General features: G+C 49.3%; 1 protein-coding gene across 2 annotated transcripts in view; it reads right to left on the reverse strand.

The window, feature by feature from the left end:
• Positions 1–19,990, reverse strand: part of LOC140424726 (tripartite motif-containing protein 14-like) — an 805,674-nt gene that overhangs the window by 755,231 nt on the left and 30,453 nt on the right. For both annotated transcript variants that reach the window (XM_072508054.1, XM_072508053.1), the window contains one exon: positions 1,948–1,970. In XM_072508054.1, the coding sequence (XP_072364155.1) occupies positions 1,948–1,970 (23 nt within the window). The remainder of the gene's footprint in view (positions 1–1,947; positions 1,971–19,990) is intronic.

Consider the following 19,990-nt stretch of genomic DNA (forward strand, 5'->3'; position numbering starts at 1 on the left):
GATCTGGGACTGTCGCCTGTGTATGGGATCTGGAAATGCCTCCTGAATATTTGATCTGTAACTGATGCCTGTGTATGGGATCTGGGACTGTTGCCTGCATCTGGGATCTTGACTGTCGCCTGTGTATGGGATCTGGGACTGATGCCTGTTTATGGGACCTGGGACTGTCGCCTGTGTCTGGGATCTGAGACTGTCGCCTGTGTATGGGATCTGGGACTGTCACCTGTGGCTGAGATCTGTAACTGTCGCCTGTGTATGGGATCTGGGACTGTCACCTGTGTATGGGATCTGGGACTGATGCCTGTGTCCGGGATCTGAGACTTTCACCTGTGTATGGGATCTGGGACTGTCACCTGTGTATGGGATCTGGGACTGTCACCTGTGTATGGGATCTGGGACTGATGCCTGTGTCTGGGATCTAGGACTGTCGCCTGTGTCTGGGATCTGGGACTGTCACCTGTATATGGGAGCTGTAACTGATGCCTGTGTCTGGGATCTGGGACTGTCACCTGTATATGGGAGCTGCTGTAACTGATGCCTGTGTATGGGATCTAGGACTGTTACCTGTGTCTGGGATCCTGGACTGTCACCTGTATATGGGAGCTGTAACTGATGCCTGTGTCTGGGATCTGGGACTGTTGCCTGTGTATGGGATCTGCAGCAAGAAAGCACATGAATGATCCGGAAACTGACATGTACGGGAAGAATCCATTGTACAAAGTTCTGTATTTTATTGACTTGCCATGTTCATGTCTTGCCACGCGAGTTTTTTTCTTTTCTTTGTTACGGGGGGGGGGGGGGTTTGTTTGTAAGGTGGAAAATACTGTTATTGAAAAATTCTTAATAAAAATATATATTTTTTAAAGTGTCTGGGATCTGGGACTGTTGCCTGAATATAGGATCTGTAACTGATGCATGATAAGGGATCAAGGATTGATGTCTGTATATTGGATCTGGAACTGTGTCTGTACAGGGATCTGGGATTGGTGCCTATACCTAGGGTTCTGGACTGACATTTGTATATGCTGTTTGGAATTGATGCCTATATATAGGATCTGGGCCTGAAGTCTGTGTATTGGATTTGTGACAGATGTCTCTGTATATGATCCGGGACTGATGCCTATATATAGGCTCTGGGACTGACACCTATATATAGGATAGATGCCTGTCTATAGGACCTGAGACTAATACCTGTACATAGGATCTGGGACTAATGTCTGTCTTTGTGATTAGGACTGGCATCAGGAAATGCTCTGGGACTGATGCCTGTATATATGCTCTGGGACTGATGCCTGTATATATGCTCTGGGACTGATGCCTGTATATATGCTCTGGGACTGATGCCTGTATATATGCTCTGGGACTGATGCCTGTATATATGCTCTGGGACTGATGCCCGTATTTAGGATCTGGGACTGAAGTCTGTGTCTAGAATTTGGAACAGACCTCCCTGTATATGAACTGGGGCTATTGTCTGTCTTTGTGATTGGGAGTGACATCAGTATATATGCTCTGGGACTGATGCCTGTATATATGACCGGGACTGATTCCTTTACATAGGATCTGCGACTGATGCCTATATATATGTTCCCAGACTGATACCTCGATATAGGATCTGTGACTGATGCCTGCATATATGATCCGGGACTGATTCCTTTCCATAGGATCTGTGACTGATGCCTATGTATAAGTTCCCGGACTGATACCTCAATATAGGATCTGTGACTGATGCCTGTATTTATGACCCAGAACTGATTCTTCGATATAGGATATGGGACTGACATCTGTATATATGATCTGGAAGTGGAGCTGGAAGCCAGGATTGGACCTGTCTGAAATTGGACCGTAAATAGAGTCAAATAACTTCATTAAATTTAATAACCCAATGAGCAGACATATTTGCCCGAGGAGCATCAATTATTTACCATGCGGCTGAATGAAACTTACTGAGAAAGGACTTCGTTAGATTTCTGTAGGGGAGAAAGAGAGAGCGGGCACGTTAAATCATCACATTAACACACGGTAAACTACAACACAGTTAGACTGATATCGGAGAGTTCAACCTATCAGAACGAGCCGTAGAAACCCAATCACCAAGCCGAAGGTGGCACCGCTGTAGATGGTTGAGACACCAGCAGCAGTACTGGGTGACACTCCCAATACTCTAGTAATGTGCATCCTCAGAGGAAGACCTCATGCAACAACAACTTGCATTTATATATATATAGCACCTTTAACGTAGCAAAATGTCCAAAGGCACATATCAGGAGCTCGATCAAACAAAGTTTGACTTTGAGCCATCGAGTGATTTTTTTACATAGAATTTACAGTGTAGAAGGAGGCCATTCAGCCCATCGAGTCTGCACCGGCTCTTGGAAAGAGCACCCTACCCAAGGTCAACACCTCCACCCTATCCCCATAACCCAGTAACCTCACCCAACCCCACCCAACACTAAGGGCAATTTTGGACACTAAGGGCAATTTATCACGGCCAATCCACCTAACCTGCACGTCTTTGGACTGTGGGAGGAAACCGGAGCACCCGGAGGAAACCCACGCACACACGGGGAGGATGTGCAGACTCCGCACAGACAGTATCCCAAGCCGGAATCGAACCTGGGACCCTGGAGCTGTGAAGCAATTGTGCTATCCACAATGCAACCGTGCTGCCCTTTGGCAGCTGGAATGATAGAGTACAGAAGGAGTCCATTCAGCCCATCATTTTCTGTGCCAGCCCTTTGAAGAGCTTTCCAGGTGACCGCTACTTCTCCTGCTCAAAGCCCTGTGAGGTTTCTCCCTTCAGGTATTTATCCAGATTTGGAAATTATTAATGAATCAGCTTCCACCACCTTTTCATCCATAATAACTCGCAGTGCAATGGTTTTAAAACCGGATTTTGCTAATTACTTATATACCGTAAATGGTAAAACTCTTAGGAATATAGAAAGTCAGAGAGATCTGGGTGTGCAGGTCCACAGATCGTTGAAGGTGGCAACACAAGTGGACAAGGTAGTCAAGAAAGCATACGGAATGCTTGCCTTCATTGGACGGGGCATCGAGTATAAAAACTGGCAAGTCATGCTGCAGTTGTATAGAACCTTGGTAAGGCCGCACTGGGAATATTGCACACAATTCTGGTCGGCACACAACCCGAAAGATGTGGAGGCTTTGGAGAGGGTGCAAAGGAGGTTTACCAGGATGTTGTCTGGTCTGGAAGGTGTTAGCTATGTGGAGAGGCTGAATAGACTCGAACTGTTTTCATTAGAAAGACGGAGGATGAGGGGTGACCTGATAGAGGCCTACAAAATTATGAGGGGCATGGATAGAGTGGATGGGCAGGCACTCTTTCCCAGGGTGCAGGGGTCAGTCACCAGGGGGCATAGGTTTAAGGTCCGTGGGGCAAAGTTTAGAGGAGATGTGCAAGGCAGGTTTTTTACACACAGGGTGGTGAGTGCCTGGAACGCGTTGCCAGGAGAGGTTGTGGAAGCAGATACATTAACGGCGTTCAAAAGGCATCTTGACAAACACATGGATAGGATGGGTATCGAGGGATACGGCACAAGGAAGTGCTGAGGGCTTTGGCAAAGATTGGTATCATGACTGGTACAGGCTTGGAGGGCCGAAGGGCCTGATCCTGTGCTGTATTGTTCTTGAAAGATTCTTGTCTGCACACCCCAGGCCTCTCTGTTCCTGCACTTGATCTGCAAGCAGTGACAGAGTGTAACACAGCAAAATTTGCGGATGATACTAAAATAGGCGGGAAAGCAGACAGTGAAGAAGATATAAAGATTTTTCAGACGGATATAGATGGAGTTTATTGTGGATAAGTGTGAGGTTATCCATTTTGGCCGAAAAAATAGAAGGGCAAATTATTATCTAAATGGAAAGTAGATTCAAAATGCATCTGGGCAGAGGGATCTGGGAGTCTTTGTTCATGAATCGCAGAAAGTCAGCATGCAGGCTAAAAGGCAAATTAAATGTTAGCGTTTATTGCAAAAGGACTGGAGTATAAAAATGGAGATGTGTTGTAATTGTATAGGGCGTTGGTGAGACCCCATCTGGAGTATTGTGTCCAGTTTTGGTCTCTTTATTTGAGGAAGGGTGTGGGGGCATTGGAGGCCGTTCAGAGGAGGGTCACCAGAATGATCGCGGGGATGAAAGGGTTGACGTATGAGGAGAGATTAAGAGCTTCCGCTTGTGACCATGGAGTGATTGGTCACATAAAGGGCTGTTCCTGTTCAAAGTCACAGAAAAGGGCTCTTTTTACCCAGATCCGGGTGGAGTTTTGATGAAAAGGCGTAGGTGAATGTTAGAGGAGTAGTTTACCCCTGGAATGGGAAGTCTTCTGATCACCGGACCCGGCAGAAAACAGTGAGAGGTTTGGCTGGAAAGTTGAAACCGTCTTGTGCTTCACAGACAATCTCTTCCAGCATGCAGGTGGGGGAGGGGCAAGCTGTAAGGCCCCAGATACAGGAACTGATGACTTTTATCAAGGAGGAATTCCATAAACAGAGGAAAGAAATGCATGAGGATCATGCAAAGGCCATTGCAGAAGCTGTGGCATCCCTGAAGAGCACTTTGGAGCGGATGGAGAGGTGTTTGGAGGTGCAGGGGTCGCAGATTCGGGAGGTTGAAGGAGTGATCTCGGACCACAGCCATCGTGTGGTGCTCTGGAGGCGGAGGTGGGGCTCCTCGGAGACCTCTGTAAAACATTGAGGGCAAAGGTGGAAGGGTAGGAGAATGCCTCGAGAAGGCAGAACCTGCGAATAGTGGGCCTGCCTGAAGGAGTGGAAGGTGTGAGTGCCACGAGGTACGTCTCGAGGATGCTGGCGGGACTGGTGGCAGAAGGGGTGCTACATAAGGCACCTGAAATGGACCGAGCGCATAGGTCTCTGAGGCAAAAGCCTAGAGCTGGGGACCCGCCGTGGGTGGTGATCATGAGACTCCATAAATTTGTGGAGAAAGAGAAAATTGTGCGATGGGCCAGGGAGAAGCGTAGCTGCGACTGGGAGGGAAATAACGTCCGAATTTATCAGGACATCGGAGCTAAGTTGGCAAAACGGCGCGCAGGTTTCAACAAGGCCAAGGCGCTGCTGTACCGGCGGCAGGTCAGGTTTGGGGTGCTCTACCCGGTGAAGTTATGGGTGACGTTCGGAGGCCGGGAGTATTATTTCAAGACCCCAGAAGCGGCCGAAGAATTCATTAAGGAGCATAAACTGGGGGAGAACTGAGTGGACAATGTTTGGGAACCGGGGTGCTGGCACTTTGTAAGGGTCGGGAGCATGTTTGAAGTGGGTGTAGGGATTGGGGGATTTTCGCCTTTTTTTGTGGGTGGGTGGTGGGGGGGGGGTTCTGTTCAATGTTGAGATTGTCCGGAGTTGTAGGTTTTGTGGGGTTGGATGTTCCCATCCCCCCTCCTGTTTGTGTTTAACATCTGTTTGTTTGCTTTTGGAGAAGGCAACCTGGGGTTCAGGAGAAGTCCTTGTTTGGGAGGGCGAGGGTAAGGCCAGCAGGAGGCCTTCTTCTTTGAGCTGAGCAGTGGGGAGGTCATTAGGATGTGCCTTTGGGCAGGGGCAGCCGTGCTAGCAGGTTATGCTGGTGAACGGACGTGAGGTGGTGGGGGAGAAGGCCAAGAAGGGTGGCTGGGGGGAGGGGGGAAAGGGGAAGTGGGGGGGGGGGGGGGGAAGAAGGCAAGGGGAAAAGGGGGGAGGGGGGTTTCTGCGATGCGGCAGGAGGTGAGAGATGACATGGTCAAGGGCGAAGAAAGGGGCCATCTGGGATGGGCTAGGTACAGAGTGGAATTAAAGGGGCAGGAGTTAAGTGGGGAAGATGATGGACGGTAGAGGGGATTGGAGGCGCAAGCCTCCGCTAAGGTTGGTGACGTGGAACGTCTGGGGACTGAATGGGCCGGTTAAAAGGTCGCGGGTGTTCCCGCACCTCAGGAGCTTGAAAGCGGGGGTGGTCTTTCTGCAGGAGACACACCTCCGTGTGAAGGACCAGGTTAGGTTAAGGGAGGGGTGGGTCGGGCAGGTTTTTCACTCGGGGTTTGATTTGAAATCGAGAGGTGTGGCGATTTTAATGAGCAAAAAAATGGGATTTGTGAGTGCGAAGGAGGCGAGGGAGCCAGGTGGGAGATATGTGATTGGGAGTGGGGTATTGGAAGGGGCACCGGTAGTGTTGGTAAATGTGTATGCCCCAAATTGGGATGATGTGGGTTTTATGTGGGGGTTACTGGCAGCAATCCCGGATTTGGCCACGTACCAGTTGATCATGGGAGGAGATTTTAACTGTGTCCTGGAGCCGAGGGTGGATAGATCAAGCCCCAGGTCGATGGGTAGGGTACAAATGGCAAGGGAGCTGGGGGTGTTTATGGAGAGGATGGGTGGATCCATGGCACTTTCAGAACACAGGGGGAAGGGAGTATTCCTTATTTTCACACGTCTATAAGGTGTATTCGAGGATTGATTACTTCGCAGTGAGTCAGGAGATTTTGGTTGGGGTGGAGGGGGCAGAGTATGTGGGGATAGTTATCTCGGACCATGCACCCCACTGGCTGGATATTCGGTTCAGTACGGGACGAGAGCAGAGGCCGGGGTGGAGGTTGGACTCGGGGTTGTTGGCGGATGCCGGTTTTTGTGATAAGGTGCGGTTGGTGATTAGGGATTATGTGGAGTTCAATCAGAATGGGGAGGTGTCGGCGGGCAGTTTTTGGGAAGCACTGAAGGCAGTGGTCCAGGGAGAAATTATCTCATTTACGGTTTGTGCGAATAAGGAAAGGAGGGCGGAACATGACCGTCTAGTGAGCGAGATAGTGGAGGTGGACAGGGAATATTCGAGGGTGCCCACCGTGGAGGGATTGGCGAGGAGGAAAAGGTTGCAGGGGCAATTTGATAGGCTGACAACGGGGAGGGCGGTAGGGCAACTGCGTAGGGCAAGAGGGGTGCAATACGGGTATGGGGAGAAGGCGAGCCGCATGCTGGTGCACCAGCTGCGGAGGCAGGCCGCGTCCAGGGAAATATTGAAGATCCGGACTGGGGCTGGGGATGTGGTGTCAGAGCCAGGGAAGATAAATGAGGCATTTAGAGAGTATTACCAGGGACTTTATGAGGCAGACCCAGGGGGAGAGGAGGGGGACATGGGACGGTTTCTGGACGAGCTGGAATTTCCCCAGGTGGAGGAAGCAAAGAGGCAGGCGTTGGAGGAGTCCCTGGGGCTGAGTGAGGTGCTGGATAGTATCAGGGGTATGAAGTCGGGGGAGGCCCCCGGGCCGGATGGGTACCCGGCAGGATTTTATAAGGAATTTGTGGCGGAACTGGCACCACATCTGTTGGGGGCGTTTAATGAAGCACTGGAGAAGGGGGAGCTGGCGGAGATGATGAAGCCGGCAGTAATCACACTAATCCCAAAAAATGGGAAGGATCCGGTGGAATGTGGGTCGTATTGACCCATATCACTATTGAACACGGATACGAAAGTATTGGCTCAGTTGTTGGCGGGGAGGATGGAGGATTGTGTCCCGGGGGTGGTTGCAGAAGATCAAACAGGCTTTGTGAAGGGCAGGCAGCTCGCGAGTAATATAAGACGGCTGTTGAATGTGGTGATGAATCCGTCGAGAGCTCTGGTACCGGAGGTGGTGGTGTCCATGGATGCTGAGAAAGCATTTGATCGGGTGGAGTGGAGTGGCGGTACTTGTTCGAAGTTTTGGGAAGGTTTGGGTTTGGGCCGAGATTTGTGGCATGGGCGCGGTTGCTGTATGTGGCGCCAAGAGCGAGGGTGAGGACGAATGATATGAGCTCACAAAGCTTTGATTTACACAGGGGTACGAGGCAGGGGTGCCCGCTGTCGCCGCTGCTGTTTGCGCTGGCCATAGAGCCATTGGCGATGGCTGTCAGGGGATCGGCAGAGTGGAAGGGGATAATGAGGGGACAGAGGGAGCATCGGGTGTCGCTCTATGCCGATGACCTCTTGCTGTATGTTTCGGTCCGTTGGAGAGTATGGGAAGGATTATGGGCCTGTTGGGGAGGTTTGGAGGGTTCTCGGGGTACAAGCTGAATGTAGGGAAAAGCGAGGTATTCCCGGGAATGAGCTGGCACAGCGGGCTAATTTAGGGGGGATGCTATTTACAGTAGCGAGGGATAGGTTTAGGTATTTGGGGATTCAGGTAGCGAGGGAATGGACAGGGCTCCATAAGTGGAACTTAACGAAGCTGGTGGAGGAGGCCAGGGAGGATCTTTAGAGGTGGATACACTGCACGTTGGCGGGGAGAGTTCAAGTGGTGAAAATTAATATTCTGCCGAGGTTCTTGTTTATCTTTCAGGCTCTCCCGATCTTTACACCAAAGGCCTTTTTTCGGAAAGTGGACACAATCATCTCTGACTTTGTATGGGCGGGGAAGGTGCCGAGGGTGGGGAGGACCCTGCTACAGAGGCAGAGGCAGCAGGGGGGGTTGGCGTTGCCAAACCTGCTTCATTATTATTGGGTGGCGAATGTGGACAAGGTGCGGCGGTGGTGGGAAGGAGAAGGGGTAGAGTGGGCTAGGATGGAGGAGGAATCTTGTAAGGGGTCTAATTTGAGGGCTATGGTGACGGCAGCATTGCCAATGGCTCCGAGTGGGTATTCAGGGAACCCAGTGGTGCAGTCCACGGTGAACTTGTGGAATCAGCTGAGGAGGCATTTTAGGGTGGAAGGGATGTCGGTGCTAACGCTGCTGTGCGACAATCATGGGTTTGAGCCGGGGGGGTGGGGGGGGGGGGGGGGATGGATAGTGTATACAGGAGGTGGAGGGAAGTGGGGCTGGTCAAGGTGAGGGATTTGTATTTGGAGGAAGGGTTCGCCAGTCTGAGGAGCTAAGAGAGAGGGTAGAGCTGCCGAGGGGTAGTGAGTTCAGGTATCTGCAGGTTAGGGACTTTGCGCGAAAGGTTTGGAGGTGGTTCCCTAGATTGCCGGGATACACCCTGCTGGAGCGACTGCTGCTTCCAGATGCGGAAGGGGAGGGAAGAATTGGGGATATATCTAAGTGGCTGGGGGAGCAGGGAGGCGAGCGGGTGGTGAAGATCAAGGAGAAATGGGAAGCGGAGTTGGGAGGGGAGATCAATTGGGGAGTATGGAGTGAGGCACTGCGAAGGATAAACCGGACCTCCTCTTGTGCAAGGATGAGCCTGACACAGTTTAAGGTGGTGCACAGGGTGCATATGACTCGGGCGAGAATGAGTGGGTTCTTCCAGGAGGTAGCAGATGAGTGTGAGAGGTGTGGGCGGGGGCCAGCGAATCGCGCACACATGTTTCGGGCTTGTGAAAAATTGGGAAGATTCTGGGCGGGAGTGTTTGCGGTCTTAGCCAGGATAGAGGAGGAGGGAGTGGACTCGGACCCTTTGGTGGCGATATTTGGGGTATCAGAGAAGCCGGAGCTCATGGAGCGGAGGAAGACCGATGTCGTGACCTTCGCCTCTCTGATTGCACGGCAACGAATTTTGCTGGAGTGGCGGTTGGCATCGCCACAGGGGGTAGCAGCTTGGTTGGGTGACCTGTACGACTTCCTGCAGTTAGAGAAGATAAAGTATGAGTTAAGGGGCTCAGCAGGGGAGTTTGAGAAAAGGTGGGGATGTTTGTGACTGTGTTTGAGGAGCTGGGGGGTGGGGGAGTGGGTGATGGGGAGGGAGGGGTGAAAAAGGAGAAAAATCTGTACAAACTGTACAGTTGATTGTTGGGAAGTATGTTTCCCGGGGTGTTTATTTGCTGTAACCTACTTTGATACAAGTTTGAATTAAAAAATGAGGCGAGATTAAACAGTTTGGGCTTGTACTCGCTGGAGTTTAGAAGGTTGAGAGGGGATCTGATCGAGGTGTATAAAATCCTAACGGATTGATCAAGTAAATGTAGGCCAAACGTTCTCCCATGTGGGGAAATCTAGAACGAGAGGTCACAGATATAGGTTGAGATGCGATTGAATTTAAAACTGAGATGAGGAGGAACTACTTCTCGCAGAGGGTGGTGAATCTGTGGAACTCGATGCCCCATGGTGCGGTGGAATCTGAATCAGTAAATGGTTTCAAGAAGGAGATAGATTTATTCTGATTTTAAAAATAGTTAAAGCGACCTGGGGAATTGGGGGGTGGTGGATTTGAGACCAGGAAGATATCGGCCATGAACTGATTCAATGCAGAGCAGGCTCAAAGGGCTGAATTTCCTACTCCTGCTCCTGATTCCTATGTTCCTATGCACTTCCTTTAGAATAACACAAATAAGGTTAATTTTTTTACCTAATTTTTCCTGTGTAAGGACAAATCAGGACAAGAGAGAGATGTGGCAAGGTAGAGATGTTTAAGGAGTGAATTCCAAAAAGTCAGGCTGAGGTAACTGAAGACACAGTTGGCAATGGTTGAGTGAGGGATATTGGGACTGTACAGGAAAAATAGTCAAGAGACGTTTGGAGAGATTGGCATTAATTAAGGAGAGCCAACATGAATTTGTTACAGGGAGATCATGCTTGATTAATTTAATTGAACATTTTGATAAAGTACCAGAGAAGGTTGATGAAGGGAGTGTGGTGAATGTTGTCTATATGAATTTGAAGAAAGTGTTTGAAAAAGTACCACATCCCTGGTTAACAAAATTGAGACATGTGGAATTGTCAACTTGGATTAAAAAATTGGCTGAAGGACAGAAAACAAGTCACGTCAAATAGTTGTTTTTCAGACTGTAGTGACTTTCTACCAAATCCTATCCACCTTTGCCTTAAAAATATCCAGAGACTCTGATGTCACAACCTTTTGTGGAAGAGAGTTCCAAAGACTCACGATCCTTTGCGTGAGAAAAATTCACCTAATCTCCGTTTCAAATGAGCAACCCTTTATTTTTAAATAGTGACCCCCTGATGCAACCATCAATTCACTCGAGACAGAGAGTGGAAGTGAACAGTGGCTTTAATCAACTAGAACAGTGCCTGCCTGCGACTGCTCTGCAAGTGAGAGCCGCCTACAGGGCAGCTGCTCTATATACCTCCCCTCAAGGGGGCGGGGCCAGGGGCGGAGCCCCCAAGGGCACCAACATGATACAATCAGTGTAGTACAGTACAATGGTCCATAGGTGGAGCCCACATGGGCAACACACACACCCTTCCTTAGATAAGGAGACCAATACAGTACACAATACTCCAAATGTGGTCTCACTAGTGCCCTGTACAACTGAAGTGTAACCTCCCTACTTTTGTATTCAGATATGATTTGGCCAGAGTAGACTGGGAGCTGACACGTTTAGGTAAACCTGTGACAGAACGTGGGACACATTCAGGAAGGAAATATGGAGAGTGCAGGGCCAACATAAAGAAAAAGGGTAAGACCAACAAATGCAGTGAACCCTGGTTATCGATGGGTATACAGCATTGGATCAGGAGAAAAAGGGAGGTTTATCATGGGCTCAAATATGCAGAGGCCCCAGAGGCGTATAGAATGTGCATGACAGAATTTCAAAAGGAAATTAGGAGAGCAAAAAGGGGACATGAAGGATACTGCCAGATGCACTAAAGGTAAAAGGAGAACGAGAGAAAGAGTAGGGCCCATTAATGACCACAGTGGTCATTTGTGTGCGGAGACGGAGGATGGAGGTTGGGTTCTAAATGAATACTTTGTGTTGGTGTTCACTCGTGAGAGGGACAGTGTGGGTTTAAAAATCAGGGAGAAGGACTGTGATAAAATTAAAGAGATCAACATAGACAGAGAGGAGGTTCTGAGTGGTCTGGCAGGCTTGAAAATAGATAAATCTAAGGGGCCGCACGATGGCGCAGTGGTTAGCACCGCTGCCTCACGGCGCCGAGGTCCCAGGTTCGATCCCGGCTCTGGGTCAATGTCCGTGTGGAGTTTGCACATTCTCCCCGTGTCTGCGTGGGTTTCGCCCCCACAACCCAAAGGTGTGCAGGGTAGGTGGATTGGGCTCGCTTAATTGGAAAAAATGAATTGGGTACTCAAAATTATGGGCGGCACGGTAGCATAGTGGTTAGCACAATTGCTTCACAGCTCCAGGGTCACAGGTTCGATTCCCGGCTTGGGTCACTGTCTGTGCGGAGTCTGCACGTTCTCCCAGTGTGTGCGTGGGTTTCCTCCGGGTGCTCCGGTTTCCTCCCACAGTCCAAAGATGTGCAGGTTAGGTGGATTGGCCATGTTAAATTGCCCTTAGTGTCCAAAATTGCCCTTAGTGTTAGGTGGGGTTACTGGGTTATGGGGATAGGGTGGAGGTGTGGGCTTGGGTAGGGTGCTTTTCCAAGAGCCGGTGCAGACTCGATGGGCCGAATGGCCTCCTTCTGCACTGTAAATTCTATGATTCTATAAAATTTATTTTAAAAATGGAAAAAAAAGAAAATAGATAAATATCCAGGGCCAGATGAATGTACCCCAGGCTGTTGAGTGAGGCAAGGGAGGAAATAGTAGGGGCTTTAAACTAAATAGTGTGAGGGAGAATTGTATGGAGAATTAGAAAATCAAAGATAAAGGGGAAGGTCCTATCGAAAGGACGGGCAGATGGGCAGAGGGGCGGGGTTGCATTGTTAGTAAGGAATGAAGTTAAATCGATAGCAAGGAGCGATATAGGATCAGAAGGCATAGATTCTTTGAGGGTAGAGTTGCGGAATTGCAAAGGTAAAAAGACCCTGATGGGAGTTATGTACAGGCCCCCTAGCAGTAGTCAGGATGTGGGCCAGAAAATAAATCAGGAGTTAGAAAAGGCATGTAAAAAAGGCAATATTACAATAAACATGGGGGACTTCAATGTGTAGGTGGACTGAGAAAATCAGGTTGGTAGTGGATCCCAAGAAAAGGAATTTGTGGAATGTCTAAGAGATGATTTTTTGGAGCAGCTTGTGACAAAGCCTACTGGGAAACAGGCAATTCTGGATTTGGTGATGTGTAATGAGGCAGACTTGATTAGGGAACTTAAGATGAAGGAACCCTTATGGGGCAGTGACCACAATATGATAGATTTTACTCGGCCGTTTGAGAGGGAGAAGCTGGAATCAGATGTAATGGTATTATAATTGAATAAAGATAATGTGGGTTTAGCCCCCACAACCCAAATATGTGCAGGGTAGGTGGATTGGCCACGCTAAATTGCCCCTTAATTGGAAAAAATGAATTGGGCGATATCTGGCCTAACTACAAAGACATGAGGGAGGAACTGGCCAGAGTTGATTGGAAAAGGAGTCTAGCACGGAGGACAGCAGAACAGCAATGGCAAGGGTTTTTGGGGGTTATTCGGGAGGCACAACAGAAATTCATCCCAAGGCGGAGGAAACATGCTCAGGGGAGGACGAGGCATCCATGGCTGACGAGGGAAGTCAAGGACAGCATAAAAGAAAAAGAAAAAGCATACAAAGTGGCGAGTATTAGTGGGAAGCCAGAGGATTGGGAAGCCTTTAAAAGAGAACGGAGGAAAACTAAAAAAGCAATAAGAGGAAGAGTTGAAAAATGAATGTAAGCTAGCTAGTAATATAAAAGAATATTCAATATGTAAAAGGTAAGAGAGAGGCAAGAATAGATATTGGACCACTGGAAAATGTGGCTGGAGAAGTAGTAATAGGAAACAAAGAAATGGCAGACGAACTGAATAGTTACTTTGCATCAGTCTTCATGGTGGAAGACACCAGTGGGATACCAGAGCTCCAGGAGAATCAGGGGGCAGAGGTGAGTGCAGTGGCCATCACTAAGGAGAAGGTTCTGGGAAAACTGAAAGGTCTGAAGGCCGATAAATCACCTGGACCGGATGGACTACACCCCAGGGTTCTAAAAGAGATAGCTGAGGAGATGTTGAAGAGTTTAAGACTAGGGAGGTTATGCTGCAACTGTATAAGGTGTTAGTGAGGCCACGCCTGGAGTATTGTGTTCAGTTTTGGTCTCCTCACCTGAAAATGGACGTACTGGCACTGGAGGGTGTGCAGAGGAGATTCACTAGGTTAATTCCAGAGCTGAGGGGGTTGGAATTATGAGGAGAGGTTGAGTAGACTGGGACTGTACTCGTTGGAATTTAGAAGGATGCGGGGGATCTTATAGAAACATATAAAATTATGAAGGGAATAGATAGGGGAGGTTGTTTCCACTAGCGGGTGAAAGCAGAACTAGGGGGCATAGCCTCAAAATAAGGGGAAGTAGATTTAGGACTGAGTTTAGGAGGAACTTCTTCACCCAAAGGGTTGTGAATCTATGGAATTCCTTGCCCAGTGAAGCAGTAGAGGCTCCTTCATTAAATGTTTTTAAGATAAAGATAGATAGTTTTTTGAAGAATAAAGGGATTAAGGGTTATGGTGTTCGGGCCGGAAAGTGGAGCTGAGTCCACAAAAGATCATCCATGATCTCATTGAATGGCGGAGCAGGCTCGAAGGGCCAGATGGCCTACTCCTGCTCCTAGTTCTTATGTTCTTATGTGGAGACATAGGTGGCGATCTTTCATGAATCACTGGAGGCAGGGAGGGTCCCAGAGGACTGGAAGGTGGCTAATGTAACACCCCTGTTTAAGAAGGGAGGGAGGCAGAAGACAGGAAATTATAGGCCGGTTAGCCTGACTTCGGCCATTGGTAAGATTTTAGAGTCTGTTATTAAAGATGAGATCGCGAAGCACTTGGAAGTGCATGGTAAAATAGGACTGAGTCAGCACGGCTTCGTCAAAGGGAGGTCACGTCTGACAAATCTGTTAGAATTCTTTGAGGAGGTAACAAGGAAGTTAGACAAAGGAGAACCAGTGGACGTGATTTATTTAGATTTCAAGAAGGCCTTTGACAAGGTGTCGCACAGGAGACTGTTAAATAAGTTAAGAGCATTTGGTGTTAAGGGTAAGATCCTGGCATGGATAGAGGATTGGCTGACTGGCAGAAGGCAGAGAGTGGGGATAAAGAGGTCATTTTCAGGATGGCAGCCGGTGACTAGTGGTGTCCCTCAGGGGTCTGTGCTGGAACCACAACTTTTTACAATATACATTAATGATCTGGAAGAAGGTACTGAAGGCACTGTTGCTAAGTTTGCAGATGATACAAAGATCTGTAGAGCGGCAGGTAGTATTGAGGAAGCAAGGGGGCTGCAGAAGGACTTGGACAGGCTGGGAGAGTGGGCAATGAAGTGGCTGATGGAATACAATGTGGAAAAGTGTGAGGTTATTCACATTGGTAGGAAGAATGGAGGCATAGACTATTTTATAAATGGGGAGATGTTTAGGAAATCAAAGGGACTTGGGAGTCCTCGTTCAAGATTCTCTTCAGGTTAACGTGCAGGTTCAGTTGGCAGTTAGGAAAGCAAATGCAATGTTAGCATTCATGTCGAGAGGGCTAGAATACAAGACCAGGGATGTACTTCTGAGGCTGTATAAGGCTCTGGTCAGACCCCATTTGGAGTATTATGAGCAGTTTTGGGCCCCGTATCTAAGGAAAGATGTCCTAGCCTTGGAAGGGTCCAGAGGAGGTTCACAAGAATGATCCCTGGAATGAAGAGCTTGTCGTATGAGGAATGGTTGAGGACTCTGGGTCTGTATTCTTGGAGTTTAGAAGGATGAGGGGGGATCTTATTGAAACTTACAAAATACTGCAAGGCCTGGATAGAGTGGAGGTGGAGAGGATGTTTCCACTTATCGGAAAAACTAGAACCAGAGGACACAATCTCAGACCAAAGGGACGATCTGTTAAAACAGAGATGAGGAGGAATTTCTTCAGCCAGAGGGTGGTGAATCTGTGGAACTCTTTGCCGCAGAAGGCTGTGGAGGCCAAATCACTGAGTGTCTTTAAGACAGAGATAGATAGGGGATCAGGGGTTATGGGGAGAAGGCAGGAGAATGGGAATGAGAAACATATCAACCATGATTGAATGGCAGAGCAGACTCGATGGGCCGAGTGGCCTAATTCTGTTCCTATGTCTTATGGTCTTCTGGTCAATTCTTCTCTGGCCACACGAGAGGTGCTGGAGGACTGGAGGATAGCCAATGTGGTACCATTATTCAAGGAGGGAGGAAGGGATCAACCAGGAATCTACAGGCCAGTCAGTCTAACCTCAGCGGTGGGGAAACTATTGGAAGCGATTCTGAGAGACAGAATTAATCTGCGTTTGGAGAGGCAGCGATTAATCAAGATCAGCCAGGAAGATTTTGTTCAGGGGAGGTCATGACTGACCAACATGATTGAATTTTGAGGTGACCAGGTGTGTCGATGAGGAAAATGCATTTGACATGGTCTACTTGGACTTCACCTGGCGGGTTTTGGTGATGAAAAGAGATTGATGGACTGGCGTTGTTTTCCTTGGAGTCGAGGAGACTGAGAGAGGGCGGGGGGACGACATGACTGAGATGTATAAAATTGTGAGGGGCATAGATTGAGTAGACAGGAAGAAACATTTTCCCTTGGTGGAGGGATCAATGGAGGTTTAGGGGGAATGTGAGGAAACTTTGTTTCACCCAGAAGGTGGTAGGAGTCTGGAACTCGCTGCAGAGACCCTCATAACATTTAAGAAATATTTAGAAAATGTATTTTATTACAAATATCAAACCAGGATACAGCCAATAAACAGTCCGGGAAACATACTTCCCAACAATCAACTATACGGTCTGTACAGATTTTCCCCCTTTTTCATCCCCCCCACCCCCCCGCGATGAACAGCTCTTCAAACACAGTCACAAACATCCCCCACCTTTTCTCAAACTCCCCTGCAGAGCCCCTCAACTTATAATTTATCTTCTCCAACCGCAGGAAGTCGTACAGGTCACCCAACCAAACCACTACCCCCGGTGGCGATGCCGACTGCCACTCCAGCAAAATTTGCCACCAAGGCATGCAGGACTATGAGCGAATTCCTGAAAATGGGATTAGAATACTTGGCCAACGCAAGTATGGCTCCTTTTAATCTTCCTGTCAAAACAGACTATTTCACATTATACTCCATTTGCTAGACCATTGCCCACTCAACTAACCTATCTCTATCTTTTTGTAGCCTCCTTATATCGTCTTCACAACTTACTTTCCTCCCTGTCTTTGTGACATCAGCAAATTTGGCAACCATCCCTTCAAACCGTAATCCAATTCATTTAAATAATTGCAAAAATGTTGAGGTCCCAGCACTGATCCCTGTGACACACCACTCATCACATCCTGTCAACCAGAAAAATACCCATTTATGTCTACTCTCTGTTTCCTGTGAACTAACTAATCTTCCTTCCATGGCAATATGTTACCTCCTCTAAAATAAGCTTTTATGTTCCGCAATAACCTTTGATGTGGCACTTTATCAAATGCCTTCTGGAAATCTCAGTACAGTGCATCCACCAGTTCCCCTTAATCCGCAGCACAGGTTACTTCCTCAATTGGTTTCAAATAAATTGGTTAGATATGATGTTCTCCATGGGTCAGTGCTAGTTTTGCTATATACATTATTTATATATTGGAATGCTGAGCAAAATTTCAAAATTAGCTGATAGTAACAAACTTAGAGGTGTGGCAAATAGTGAAGACAATCCCAATCGACTACAACAGGACGGAATAGGTTGAAGCGAAGTGGCAGATACAATCTAAATAGGTGTGAGGTGTTATTTGGCATAAGGGATTTGGAGAGGGAATGTAGACTTAATGGCGCAGTTATAAAAGGGTTCATGTGCATAGATCTTTGAATTTGGCAGGACACAGTGGGAGCATAGTTATATTGATTGCTCTACAATGAGCTAGCATGGGCTCGATAGGCTGAATGGCCTCCTTTTGTGCCATAATGACTCCATGGACTAAATTTAATGCTCCTCTAATGGTGAATTTGAAGATATGGGGTCTACTCACCATCTACCATCCTGACCCTGCACAACTATACACGGATTGGGGAGCTGTCGAGATGCCTTACCAGCTGTTGGGCCAATTGTGGCCTTTAGGTTGCCAATTAATAACCATTTAAATATCTCATCCCACCATCGCTGGTAAACAGTGGGGGGAGGCCCATGTCACGCGGGAAGCCTGACAGCTTTATTTGTGCAGACTGGTGTCAGGTGAATGGATAAGGGGAAGGACCTCTCTTGAGGGAGGTCATCCTCACTCTTTAACCTACCGCACTCTGGCCTCTCAAAACCGGCCACACCCATCCCCCTCATCTCCTTCACTGGTGCCGGAGACCCTGACCCCAGAGAGACCTCAGAACATCTCCGAGCCCAGGATCCTCTTCATCAGGGGCAGCACAGTGGCTAGCACTGTGGCTTCACAGCGCCAGGGTCCCAGGTTCAATTCCCCGCTGGGTCACTGTCTGTGCGGAGTCTGCACGTTCTCCCCGTGTGTTTGCGTGGGTTTCCTCCGGGTGCTCCGGTTTCCTCCCACAGTCCAAAGACGTGCAGGTTAGGTGGATTGGCCGTGATAAATTGTCCTTCGTGTCCAGAAAGGTTAGGTGGGGTTACTGTGATAGGTTGGAGGCATGGGGCTTAGGTCGGGTGCTCTTTCCAAGGGCCGGTGCAGACTCGATGGGCCAAATGGCCTCCTTCTGCACTGTAAATTCTATGACTCTATGATCAGGACTGGCTGCAGTCCCAGCAGTGGCCACCTCTCCTGGTAGCACTGCTGGGCCTGTCTGCCAGCTCGCCGAGGCAGGGCCTCCTCCCCAGAAAGTTCAGAAAGTTTAACCTCCAGCCATTATTTTCAGTGTTAAATAGAAGTGGGACAGCCGATGCGAGCAGGAGAGGGCTCCCACAACCTTCTAGCAGGGGCTGGTTACAGCATGAAGTCCCATTAAACCCAGCTCTGTGACCCCATCCAACACCTTAAACAGTCACTCCTTCTATCACTGACACACCGTGGCAGCAGTCCGTAACAGCTACAAGATACATTGCAGTAACTCACCGGGGCTCCTTTGACAGTACCTTTCAAGCCTGTGATCTCCACCACCTAGAAGGACAAAGGCAGCAGATACCTGGGAACGCCGCCACCTGCAAGTTCCCCTGCAAGTCACTCACCACCCCGACTTGGAAATGCATCGCCGTTCCTTCACTGTCGCTGAGTCAAACCGTTGAAATCCCTCCCTAACTGCACTATGGGTGTGCCTACACCACATGGACAAGGAGGCAGCTCAGAACCTCCTTCTCGAGGGCAATTAGGAAAGTGCTGACCTATCCAGCGACACCCACATTTCTGGAAATGGAGAAAAGAAAAATGACTCCATGGCAAGAGGCCAACTTGGAGGGGCACAATGGGTTTGGAGGATTTGGGGGCTGGAGGAGGTTACAGGAATATGGAGGGGCGAATTCATGGAGGGATTTGAACATAAGGATGATAATTTTAAAATGAAGGCAGTAGATTGTTGCAGGTAATGTATTGTTTGTTGAAAGTACCTGGATAAGACAAACCACCTGCCCCAGGAGGGGGAGGGAGAGAGAGAGAGAGAGGGAGAGAGAGAGGAGGCCCCTATCCTGGGGGGGAAGAGAGAGGAGGCCCCTATCCTGGGGGGGGGGGGGGGAGGGGGGGAAGAGAGAGGAGGACCCTATCCTGGGGGGGGAGAGAGAGGAGGCCACTATCCTGGGATGGGGGGAGAGAGAGGAGGCCCCTATCCTTGGGGGGGGGAGGGAGAGAGAGGAGGCCCCTATCCTTGGGGGGGGGGGGGGAGAGAGGAGGGCCCTATCCTGGAGAGAGAGAGAGGAGGCCCCTATCCTGGGGAGGAGGAGGGGGGGGGGGAAGAGAGAGGAGGCCCCTATCCTGCGAGGGGGGAGGGGGGGAAGAGAGAGGAGGCCCCTATCCTGGAGAGAGAGAGAGGAGGGCCCTATCCTGGGGGGGAAGAGAGAGGAGGCCCCTGTCCTGGGGGGGGTGGGGGAAGAGGGGGGGGGAGAGGGGGGAGGGGGGGAGAGGGGGGAGGGGGGGGGGAAGAGAGAGGAGGCCCCTATCCTTGGGGGGGGGGAGAGGAGGGCCCTATCCTGGGGGGGGAGGGGGGGGAAGAGAGAGGAGGCCCCTATCCTGGGGAGGAGGAGAGTGGGGGGGAAGAGAGAGGAGGCCCCTATCCTGGGGGGGGGGGGGGGG

Source organism: Scyliorhinus torazame, chromosome 6, assembly GCF_047496885.1.
Source record: "Scyliorhinus torazame isolate Kashiwa2021f chromosome 6, sScyTor2.1, whole genome shotgun sequence".
Taxonomy (NCBI): Eukaryota; Metazoa; Chordata; class Chondrichthyes; order Carcharhiniformes; family Scyliorhinidae; genus Scyliorhinus; species Scyliorhinus torazame.